Source organism: Grampus griseus (genome assembly GCF_964374135.1).
Source record: "Grampus griseus genome assembly, chromosome: 2".
Taxonomy (NCBI): Eukaryota; Metazoa; Chordata; class Mammalia; order Artiodactyla; family Delphinidae; genus Grampus; species Grampus griseus.
Window position 1 is genome coordinate 2473865 of NC_139018.1, and position 12100 is coordinate 2485964.

General features: G+C 46.8%; 1 protein-coding gene across 2 annotated transcripts in view; it reads left to right on the forward strand.

The window, feature by feature from the left end:
- Positions 1–1386: 1386 nt before the first annotated feature.
- Positions 1387–12100, forward strand: part of CDC42BPB (CDC42 binding protein kinase beta) — a gene marked incomplete at its 5' end in the record, with an annotated part of 114356 nt that continues 103642 nt past the window's right edge. For both annotated transcript variants that reach the window (XR_014296326.1, XM_082647777.1), the window contains one exon: positions 1387–1561. Coding sequence is in view for 1 of the 2 variants with exons in the window: in XM_082647777.1 (XP_082503903.1) it covers positions 1387–1561 (175 nt within the window). The remainder of the gene's footprint in view (positions 1562–12100) is intronic.

Here is a 12100-nt window from a genome sequence, read left to right on the forward strand (position 1 = left end):
TCCCCCCGCCTCCGCCTCCCTTTCCCAGGTTGGGGATCCCTAACCCTGCATCCTGGCTCCCCAGCCCTCGCCCACCCCCATGGCCTCAGTGACCTCCCACGAGTTCTAGGCCGCCCCTCCTCTCCCGACGCCAAGGGTTTGTTTGGGTGGAAGACGTTCTCCGTCACCCTCCTTCCCCAGGCACACGAATAAACCCGTAATCTTGGTATAAGCAGGGAATCGCTAGGCAAACCCAGCCTGGAGACAAACAGCAGGCCCTTTCCTACCAAACTGACACCCCAAGGCATCTGTTTGCGGGGAGGGGAAGGTGGGCAGTAGAGTCTGAAGCGGCCAGTGCGGGTGCAACACGAATTCACGGGGCGCTGGGTAGACCGCGGGGGCGCCCCTCTCCAGCAGCCCCCACCCTGTACGGGCGGGCCTGTCTCCCGCCCGTCAAGTTAGAAGAAGGTCGCCTTTTCCGTAAGGCCGCTCCCAGCCCAGATGAGACCCGGTTTTAAAAGAGACAGCCGAGGCTGCCAGCGCTGCGTCTGCGGTACGGCCCTCGACGCTCACGTCAGCCCACCGGCCACGAAGCCCCCAGGGAGGCCAGGCCCCGTGGGTCTACTCCGAGACCCCAGGTCCCCTTCTGGAGACAAGACGTGCGCGCGCGGGAGCGCAGGCCTCGCATACAGAGGCCCGGTCCCCGACGCGCTCGCGCACGCCGCCCGGCCGCCCTCTGCGCACGCGCCTGCGCCACAATCTCGGCGGAGCACTGGCTATTCGCTCGCCCCGCCCCCGCCGGGAGACACTCCCCTTCGACCCCGCCCGCCCGACCTTCCCAGCATCCCGACCCCCCCCCCCCCGCTACGGCAAGCGGCGAGGTCCGATCCCGCCGGGAGCCGGGAGCCGGGAGCGCAGGGGCGGGGCGGCGCGCTGAGGTCAGCGCGGCGGCGGCCGGCCACGCCGTGGTTGGCTGCGCCCGCGCTGGCCGCGCCCTGGTTGGCTGCGGGCCGCGGGGCTGTGCCGCCGGGTCGAGGCTGGGGTCGGGGCTCGGGCGCCGGCCGGGCTTGCGCAGCGCTCGGCTCCGCGCCGCTGCAGGTCGACGGCGGGCGGCGAGGAGGGTGCGGCCGCGGGCGGGGCCGAGGAGCGCGAGGCGGGGGCGGGCGGCGGCGCCGAGGGGAGGAGACCAGCCCATGGACCCGCGGGGCCCGGCGCCCCAGACGCTGCGCCGCCGGGACCGAGCCCAAGATGTCGGCCTAGGCCGGGGCGCGACGACGCGGACGGGGCGGCGACGAGGGGCCGCGGCTGCCGAGGCTCGCGGCCGCCGGGACGCTGAGGGCTCGCCCTGACGGACTGGCCGAGCGGGCGGCGAGAGGCCGGCGCGTTGGGAGCGGGCCGCGCGGCACCATGTCTGCCAAGGTGCGGCTCAAGAAGCTGGAGCAGCTGCTCCTGGACGGGCCCTGGCGCAACGAGAGCGCCCTGAGCGTGGAGACGCTGCTCGACGTGCTCGTCTGCCTGTACACCGAGTGTAGCCACTCGGCCCTGCGCCGCGACAAGTATGTGGCCGAGTTCCTCGAGTGGGGTAAGTGTGCGCGGGCCTGACCCTCGGCTCTGCGACCCCCGCCCGGTTGCGCCCTCCCCCCACTCCGCCCGCCTCCTCCCTGTCCTCGGGCTTCCGCTCATCCCGCCTCGTCACCGCTCCCAGACCCGCCGCCCCATCCCTGTCCGGCCGCTCCTGGCGCCCTCACCGCTTCGCGGCTCTCCATCCCGCCCTGCCCTCCTCTTTGGCCTTCTCACATCCGCGTTCGGCCGACCCGCCCCCTCATCCTGCCCCTCGGAGCCACATCCTCCGTTCCCACCCCCACCCCCGCGCCCGGCCATCGCCCCGGCCGCTTCCTAAATCCACCCTCCGAGTCTGGATATCGTTTCCTGCAGCACTCCCTGGGATATCCGCCCCTCGCCCTTGGGGTCCGGAGTCCGCGTCGAGCTGCTCCCCCCGCTCGCCCTGCTGGCTTGTGGGGGCAGCGGCGTGTGCTTTTTGCGTCTGTCCCCCGCACCCCCGTGCGTCTCCTGGGAGCCCCTCCTAGGTGACAGCCTGTCTGCATCCCTTGGTGTCCGGGGCCTGAACATCCCTTTGACTGTACCACCTCTAAGGGAATTTTAAGGTTAAAAGCCTTGTTTTGAATACGCCATGCGAGAGCAAATTGATTTTTTTCATTGTAGTTTTGCCAGACCCTTGTAATATTTGGGGGGCAGCTGGAACTGTTAGTATATGGAAGTCACTTAAGAACTTTCTTCGTCTGATCTTTGCGTGCCTTAATCATTGGTTAACTAAGTTATTATGCTTTATTAGGACAAAAATTTGATTAAGCTACTTAATGGTTAGAATCTCAAGAACAGCTACACGTGTAAAGTAAAATCCTCTTACAGTCTCTCTCTCTAACTTGGACATTTTGTCAAGACCCTCAGCCTCATATAAAAATACTGAGAAGGAAGATGCAATGTTTCTGTTCCGGGTTCGGGCCAGATCTATGAAAATCTTATCCTTGGGTCATGTGCGTCATTGGACTAGGATTGTGCAGTTTGATCCAGTAATTTCTAACCTTTGGGGCTGATAAAGCTGATATTGACATGAAGAAACAAACGAATGTGTTCCACAGTGAGGCCACCTCCTCTGCCAAAGTGGTAATTAGAATTTGGAATTTTGTTTACAAAATAAAACTTAAGTTGTGATATTCTTTAGAGAGCTGCTGTTTTTCGCGCTTCAGTGGAATTTTGATGTCTTGTGAGAGCAGCAGTAGAAGGAGGCCCACAGCCCCAGGACAGCCTGTTATGCTTTATTTTGGTGGGGTCCACCTTTCTTGATTATATACGATATCAGTAAAATAAGAGTACTATTCATTTTCTGGGGTCATTTATCAGTGACATGATTTCCAACTGAATGAGTTAACTGACTTCACAGTTGCTTTGAAAGTGAAGTCTTTGGTGCCTGTTACATCCCAGCCTTCTGAGTATCCTCTTTGCTGTTCTTGCTGAGTGTTTGATCTTGAAATCCAGTTTCAAGATCAGGTTCAACTCAGTGCTTGGTATGTGAGTAAATGTGTGACTGCAAAGAGGAGGCAGAGGGAAGGTCGAGTTAGCAGGTAAGGTGTGGTCCAGCTAGCCTCTGGCCTGGGGACCTGCAGTGCCTCGGAGGGGCTTATCCTGAAGGCTGGGTGCCCTGTGGAGCAGTGGTCCTTCCTTGTGCAGCCCCCTCACCACCAGACGGTACCTGCCACTCTGTGAACTGGTGGGCTTCACTGGAGGAAGCTCTTCTCTGCATGTGCGGAGGTCTTATGAGATTTGGGTTTTCCAAGTCTTAAGTAGAAGCTCTGTGCTGTAATAAAGAAATATTTTGAAAATCGTGTGCTGGCTCTTTGGAAATTATGATTACAAATAAATTACATTATTCTAAAGAACTCAGTCTGCACAGAACTTTAAATTACAGAGAAGAATGTACTCTAAGGTGGCATGTTCATGGAATAGTAATATATTTTAGAAGCAGTATTTCATCTCATGTGTGTTAACATACGCACCGATGTAACTCCACAGTGTGTATTACTAGTTAGGATGTGTGTGCAGTCATTATTTAGTGTTACTTGGAATGCCCAGTCATTGTGTTTGGAAGGCAAAGAATGGTCTTTCAAGTGGAATTGTTTGCGGAGCATTATTAGGTGCCCTGACTTCCAAGTGGAATTACTTCTGCTCTGCTCAAGAAACACATACATAGGCTGTCAACCTGCAGATGGTTGAGTGTTTGGATTTACACGCTGCCTGATGTTTGAGACCTCTGATGTTTGAGTCCTCTCCTGCAGAGGGGCCAACCTTGCTAGGTGTCTGTTAACAGTTACGTAGAATTCTTGAAACTTAATGAAGGAAAATAGCCGATTCAGCCCAGATTTGAGACTTACTGGGGAATCTTTGAGGAAATTTGGAAAGTATAAGTATTAAAGATTTTAAGTTTTAAAAGAAGATTTTCTTATTTCCACAGTGGCTGCTTGGGACAAGACTCATCCTAGGGTTCACTGTAGATTTTGCCTTTAATTTTCCCTTGAGTGTGTTTATAGTTTGATTAGTTTTCTCTATGAGATCCAGGACCTTAATTAAAAGTTGGAAATACCCTGCTTTGCGTGTGTATTTCTTTAAGCTGTTTTTTAAATGCAAATTTGATACCGTTTGAAGCAGAGCATATGAAACATTTTGAAATTTCTACAAGTAGACAGCAACAAATATGGACAACTAAATGAGGTGAAATTGTTGTCTTTCATCTTCGTTATATAAAAATACTTTTACATGTCTTAAAATTTTTTTTTCATGACTTAAAAATAATGGCCGGTATTATATTTAGACAGAGCTGATGTTTGAAGTCCCAGCCCATTGGCATTGGGTGGATCACAGTGGCCCTCTGCTCTGAGCCCCACGTGGCCTGCAGAGCAGGTGGGAGGCCTGGAGCTCGCTGCTGGCGGCATACGTGAGCGTGGGTTTCCCGTTTCCCAGTCCAGAGCATCTTCTCTCATCGTGCCACCATGCTTCCTCTGTAAGGGCTAGAATTAATCTTTGTAGCCCTCTGTTTAATTTCCTCATTGGTGATTTTTCTTATTATGAAGGAAGCGGTACCTTCTCAGAGTTCTCCTTCATCTGTGTGAATTCCTGTAGCTCTTGGCCTGGGGATGCTCAGCCCTAGGTGTGAGTGGGATGACTCTACCAAGTTTAATACGTTCAGGCTTAGCTGATGGTGCTGAACATCTCAAGATACATTTTAATCTAATGGTTTCTCCAGATAGAATTTTTGCATAACATAGGAACACGTTTTTTAACTAACAGATATAAGAAACAGATCTTTTGAATAATAAGATCTAACTTGTAGGGGAATACTGGGATTGGGTAATAAAATTTAGGTTAACATAATTTGGATTTGTAAATAGGTATTTGAAATGCATGGTGATATTGACTACATGGCAAGTGATGGGACTGCTGAAACCATTAAACATTAACCGGCCAGCCTTACTTTTTCTCTCTTAAAACCTCCTCCATTGACAGTTGGGCTTTGAGGTAAACAGCAGTGTCTTTGTTAAATGTAGACTTGCAATAAGTAAAACTGGAGTTGGAGTGAGTTGTTCTCACTTCAAGATACCACTGTGTGAGCTACCTGAAAAAGCTTCTGCTGTGTGGTGAATTGCTCTTCAATTGCAAATGCACGTTAAGGTAAAAACTCAGAATGCGCCGGTGGCAGTGTTGACAGGAACGCCCCTTGCCTTTGCCCTGCCTCTTGTTGCAGCACCTGACGCCCTTGGAAATCTTGTCCTGTCTGTGCTGACGTCTGTGATGCTGGATAAACATGCGAGCAAACAGGACTGTTAATTTCAAACTATATTAAGTACAGCAAAGCTATTGAATGCTTTTCTTGGTAAAGAGGCATAATGTATTTTTTGAGACTAACAAAGTAAAAGGATCATGCTACAAGAGACCGCATATAGATTTTTTACCCTTTTTTAAAAAATCATAAGTGGTAAAATGGGGCTTCCCTGGTGACGCAGTGGTTAAGAATCTGCCTGCCAATGCAAAGGACACGGGTTCGAGCCCTGGCCTGGGAAGATCCCACATGCCGCGGAGGAATATGGTAATTTTTGAAGGCTTTATTTAGACTTAAAATCTACCAAAGAACAATTAAACAATTAGTATCTATTTTATCTTATTTTTTAATTTTATTCATTTAAAATAAAACAGATACTATCTATGAGATGAAGATCACACTTCACAGTATGATTTTAAATAATCTGTGTTTCATATTAGATTTTTGCCAGTAGGTAAGTGGCAGCAAAATTGTTTTCAGATTAAAACTTTGCAAAAAGGATCAATTGTATAATAGGAGACTTGAAAAAATTTTTTTTAAATATTTAATTTAATTTATTTATTTTGGCTGTGCTGGGTCCTAGTTGTAGCACGCGGGATCTAGTTCCCAGACCAGGGATCGAACCTGGGCCCCCTGCATTGGGAGCGCGGAGTCGTACCCACTGGACCACCAGGGAATTCCCCTATAATAGGAGGCTTTGGATTTTTGTTGTCTTTAGGAAAGAATTAGAAATTTGAAGAGAAATTTGAATTGAATTATATAATTTCTGTTCTTGTATTGGAGCTTCTTTGGAGACGTAAGGAATTTACTCTTCAGCGGGGAGTCCTAACATTTACTGCATGATGACGATTCCTCTAGCCTCCAAAATCACAGAGTCATGGGTTTGAAAACGGTTAGGAGTTTGAGAGATCCCATGATCTGCCCTCCACCCCCATTTCCCCTCTCGTTTGGGTAAACCGGGCTCTGGACATTTTCCCTAATCATTTCTGAGCAAGTAGCCCTCTCACCAGGGTTTCTCTCCTTCATGGACCCATGGTCAGCCCTGGGCCTTCTTGCCGGCACCTGCTTTGAAATATCTTAGTTTTATTTTAAACTTTCTTCCCCCCCGCCCATTCCCATTATCAGTGGCCTAGCTGAAGCTCTCAAGCCCTCAGACCTAAATTAAAGCCTTTCTTGCTTGAAGATTTAAATATCTCTGCCAGATCAGTCTTCAACACTGCTTTTCATTTCATCATTCCCCCTTTCAAAACTTCTACAATGACTTTGTATTCTGTTGCCTTAAAAAAAAATCAGGTCTGAAATCCATGGTCCAACGCTGGAATTTAACATTGACCTAAGGGACTTCCCTGGTGGCACAGTGGTTAAGAATCCGTCTGCCAATGCAGGGGATGAGGGTTCGAGCCCTGGTCTGGGAAGATCCCACATGCCACGGAGCAACTAAGCCAGGGCGCCACAACTACTGAGCCTGTGCTCTAGAGCCCGCGGGCCACAACTACTGAGCCCGTGTGCCACAACTGCTGAAGCCCGTGCGCCTAGAGCCCATGCTCCGCAACAAGAGAAGCCACCGCAATGAGAAGCCCATGCACCGCAACGAAGAGTAGCCCCAAAGAGGTTGCTTATAGAAGTTAGACCCAGAGTGGGCTGGCTGGTAGACGGACTACTGTTTTGCATTATATTGAATAACTCTGTAGAACTACTTGACTTTTAAAACTGAGTAAATGCATTACCTTAATAAAAGTAAAATTGTATTTAATGAAAATCACCCCCACAGGATATGGTCAGAGGTGCCATTAATCTCAACCTCTAAAACTTGGATTAGTTGTATCTTTTTAGGTTTATTTGTTTCATTTATTTATTCATTCACTCATTTATTTTTGGCTGTGTTGGGTCTTCGTTGCTGCGCGCGGGCTTTCTCTAGTTGCGGCGAGCGGGGGCTACTGTTTGTTGCGGTGCACGGGCTTCTCATTGCTGTGGCTTCTCTTGTTGTGGAGCACGGGCTCTAGGCGCACGGACTTCAGTAGTTGCAGCACGCGGGGCCAGTAGTTGCGGCGTGCGGGCCCTAGAGCACGTGGGCTTCAATAGTTGTGGCACGTGGGCTCAGTAGTTGTGGTGCGTGGGCTCCGTAGTTGTGGCGCACAGGCTTAGTTGCTCCGCGGCATGTGGCATCTTCCCGGACCAGGGCTCGAACCCGTGTCCCCTGCATTGGCAGGCGGATTCTTAACCACTGCGCCACCAGGGAAGTCCCTAAGCAACCTCTTTCAACCCTTCTGTTTCTCCTTATCATCAACTGTCTTATGATCCCATTGAACTGCCAGTAATAGAGAACCAAACAACAGTGACTTAAAATCAAGGTTGAATTCTCTGTCATGTGACACTGTTGGTAGTCCAGGGCTAGGAAGACAGTCTCATTCCAAGAAGCCTTCAGGGACCTGGGCCCTTTCCTGCTAAGTCCACTGTGTGGTCTGATGGGGGCCCTCCTGTCTACACTCCAGGCAGAGGGTGAAGGTGTTATGCGGATGGGGGCGATTCTTGGATGCTGATGGTTGTCTGTTTAGCAGTTCTTGCCTCAGGTTTCATGCATCTAAATCGCATGCTTGTCCTGCTGATTTCTGATTTGCCATTTTATATATTACCTGTTAACTTCCTACTGTGGAAGAGAAGGCTAGGAGCTTTACAGGTCTTCTTTCCTGCGCTGCCCGAAACACACACACCCTTCCTTTCTCTCTGCTTTTCCAAATCTGACTATATAATAATTTTTGTTTAAACTGATACTCAGTGTTTGTTGTTATCATTGGGTAAACATTTTAACAGCTGAGCCACATAGGATACAGTTAATTCACAGTCTACTAAGACAAGGAATTATTTTTGTGTTAATTGGAATGAATTATTTTTTCTCTCATTTAGCGTGGATGCCAATGTATAGTCATGAATTTAGTCCAGGCTTCTAAATAGAACTCCCCAGTACAGACACCTCGAGTGATCTCTCACTTTTCATCCCTTGTAGAGCCTTTCATTTTCCTGTTCCATTCTAGGCTGTTTCTTCTCTAGGCCTGCTACTTAGCAGTCATCCTGGGATTTCTCTTCATTCCTTCTGGGAATTCTTTTTGTGCCTCTCCTGTGTGGAATGGGAATTCCTGGATCCTGTGTCGTATATTCTAGTGGCTTCCTGAGAAAGAGTTCATCAGAGAGAAGTTTTTTTGAGAGCCTGTCTGAAAATGTCTTTTCTTTTCTCACACTTGAACGGCAGTTTACCTGGGTATTGAATTCTAGGTTACAGGTCATTTTTCCTCAGAAGTTTGGAGCTTTACTCAGATGTCTGCCTGCTGTTGTTGCAAAGGGGAAGCCTGAGACCATTGTGATTCCCACGCCTTTGTGAGACTTGTTCCATCTCTGGGAGCTTTCAAGGTCTTTATTTATCCCTAGTGTTCCTTGGTGGGTCTTTTTGGTGGGGACACTTGGGTCCTTCAGCTCTCCAGAACTTTTCTGTATTATATCTTTATGATGTCTGCTTTCTTCATTCTTGCCTTTTTGGTTGCCTGTTATTCATATTTTGGACCTTCTGGAACTTTCTGCTAGTTTCCTTTCTCCTACTTTTTTCCATTCATTGATCTTTTGTCCTTATTTTTCTGGGAGAGATCCTCAACTTTGTCTTCTAGTCTTTACATTGAGTTTTTATTTCTGCCATCGTGTCTTTCATTTCTAAGTGTTTTTGTCCTTAGTATTTCCTTTCTTTTTAATAACATCTTGTTTCTGTTTCATGAAGGCAAATCATTGAAAACTTTTTCCTCTTTATGTTTTGTTGATTTATGTGCGTACATTTATGTTATACAGACATTTTCTTTTGTTTCTTGTGCTGTCTCTGTTTCTTCTGAGTCCTTTTAATCCTGTTTCCTACTTTGGTCTTCGTCTTTGATGTCAGAAGCTCTTCTTCAGATGTCTGGTGATTATTGGCTGTCTTCCATAATTATGCCTGGACTGATTGGAACTCTCTGTGTGCGCAAACTTCAAATGTTGAGTCTCACCACTAGAAGGCAGATGGGGGTGTGGCTCATTTGAGGGGCGCTGCCAGGGTTGTTAAAGTAGTTCCTCCTCTGGGAGTGGGGTTTCTGGTCTCCTGCCTAGATGGTGGGGAGAGTGGTATATGCCCAGCTGCCAGCTTTCTGCAAAGGTGGGGTGAGGTGGAGGAGGGCCAGTGGTGGGGATGGGGGTGGGAGGAGGTCTGGAGTATAACTTCTTCTTCTGCGGACTTAAAGCCAATTCTGTTTTCTGTCCATTATTGTTTAGCCTTCAAGATACTGGTGCTGCTGGTTATTCCTGGGCTGCCTTATCCCTACTTCACTTTCACTTTTCTAGCTTCGCTAAATTAGATGCCACTTGTCCATTTGCTCTCCCCACTGTGCAGAATTGTGTTGACATTTGTAGTCTACTGTCATCTCCTGTCATTCATTCAACAAGCATTCTTTAAGGACTTAAGAAGTGCCAGGCACTGCAGTGGTAACAAAACAAAATTACTGTTCTCTGGAGCTCATGTTATCCTTGAGGCTACGTCCCACTGTAATCTATGCTATCATTTTATGAGATTTCCAGGTGGTGCAGAGATAAGGGTGTCCTATACACTGGAGGTAACTGAAAGGTACCCTAGTTTTCATCTCTAAATGAAGTCAGAGCGTACAGTTCCTGTTTCATTTTTTTTGGATGTATTCTGTTTGTTATATTTACTCACTTATTAGAAAGTTTCCTGCGTAAGTAGAAGGAAGAAATGGAGATATGGGAGGGCAAGTTTTTTTCTAGTTATTCTACAACATTGGAAGAGAGAGAAAGGAGAAGGGGTAAAAGGATGTGAAGGAGGGGGACTTGGGTGTGTTGAAAGCAGAAGAGGGGGTGCCTGAAAAGTGGTTGGAAGGAGGGCTGGGGAGGCACCCTGGGTGGGCATAGGCGTGAAGCAGGAGTGTGCCTGCGTGGATAGGTAACGTGGCGATGTTTGAATTGGGTGTTTGTGACTCAGGGACCCGGTGTATAAACTTTATCTTTCTTGAAGTGACACAGAGCTGATTCTGTTTAACTCTAAAGCTTTTGGTATGTAGGAAGAAATCACCAATTTAAAATAAAGAGCAGAATAAGAAATGTTCTTACCACTCATGATTTTATAAATACATAAAAAACAAATGAAATCCAAAGGTAAATAGACCTCCCTTGTTCCTTAAAAAACTAAAAATAGAACTACTATATGACCCAGCAATCCCATCATGGGGCATGTACCCTGAGAAAACCATGATTCAGAAAGATACATGTACTACAATGTTCGTTGCAGCACTATTTACAATAGCCAGGGCATGGGAGCAACCTAAGTGTCCATTGACAGATGAATGGATAAAGAAGATGTGGCACATATATACAATGGAATATTACTCAGCCATAAAAAGGAATGAAATTGAGTTATTTGTAGTGAGGTGGATGGACCTAGAGACTGTCATACAGAGTGAAGTAATTCAGAAAGAGAAAAACAAATACCTTATGCTAACGCATATATATGGAATTTTAAAAAGCGGTGCTGATGAACCTAGTGGCAGGGCAGGAATAAAGATGCAGACATAGAGAACGGACTTGAGGGCACGGGGGTGGGGGCGAAGCTGGGGTGAAGTGAGAGAGTGGCATGCACATATATACAGTACCAAATGTAAAATAGATAGCTAGTGGGAAGCAGCCGCATAGCACAGGGAGATCAGCTAGGTGCTCTGTGACCACCTAGAGGGACAGGATAGGGAGGGTGGGAGGGAGGCTCAAGAGGGAGGGGATATGGGGATATATGTATGCATATAGCTGATTCATTTTGCTGTACACTAGAAACTAACACAACATCGTAAAGCATTTATACTAAAAAAGTTAAGGAAACTAAGCACTCAAAAAAAAAAAAAAAAAAACCCAAAGGTAAATAGATCTCCCTTACCAGGATACCCAAACTACATTTTAAGGCTGTTGCTCTCTTGTGCTTTACCCCTGTTCATGTGAAAGAATTGAATTAAAAACATTGAGTTTCTCTCGTTTTGTTTAAAAAATTTAAATCAGGGGGCTAAATTGACTTTTAACATATTTTTAACTTGAATAGCATTTATATTGATTCTTCATTATTGAGAAAGATGCTGGTTTCATAATTAATGGGTTTGCAGCAATCCTTAAAAAATAATTTTGCAGCTCAGATTTGTTTCTTTTTTAACCCTAAGTATTTGGAATCAGATTGTTGAAAAGTCTTTAAGTATATTAACAAATCACCTTTTTGATGTGCCTTTAAATGAATCTGAGAAAATGTTGATGAAGCATTGCTTTCAAATATGTAGGATATTGTCCAGCTGGCGACACTTCGGGAGGTTACTAAGAATGCTCTGTTTCCAATTCCGCCAGTTAAGGTGTCAAGGGTAGCATTTACATTAGACTGTATTGGGACAAAATGTTTCTCAAAACCTAAGGCATTATTATGGTTTTATGTAATCAAAGTGATAAGCCTGGATATATTTCTTGTACAAGTATATAATTATTTTTAAAAAACCAAGATTTGTGTTTATGAAGTTTTGATAATCCTTGTGAAATGATATGTTAAGAGGGATATTGAACAGACCCTGGATGTCTATCAACAATGTGAGAGAAACTTAAATCGAATTACACAGCTAACTAACTTTATTTTAGTGAAAAAGAAAGGTTTCCCTGCCATTTACAATTAACAAATGATTTCTT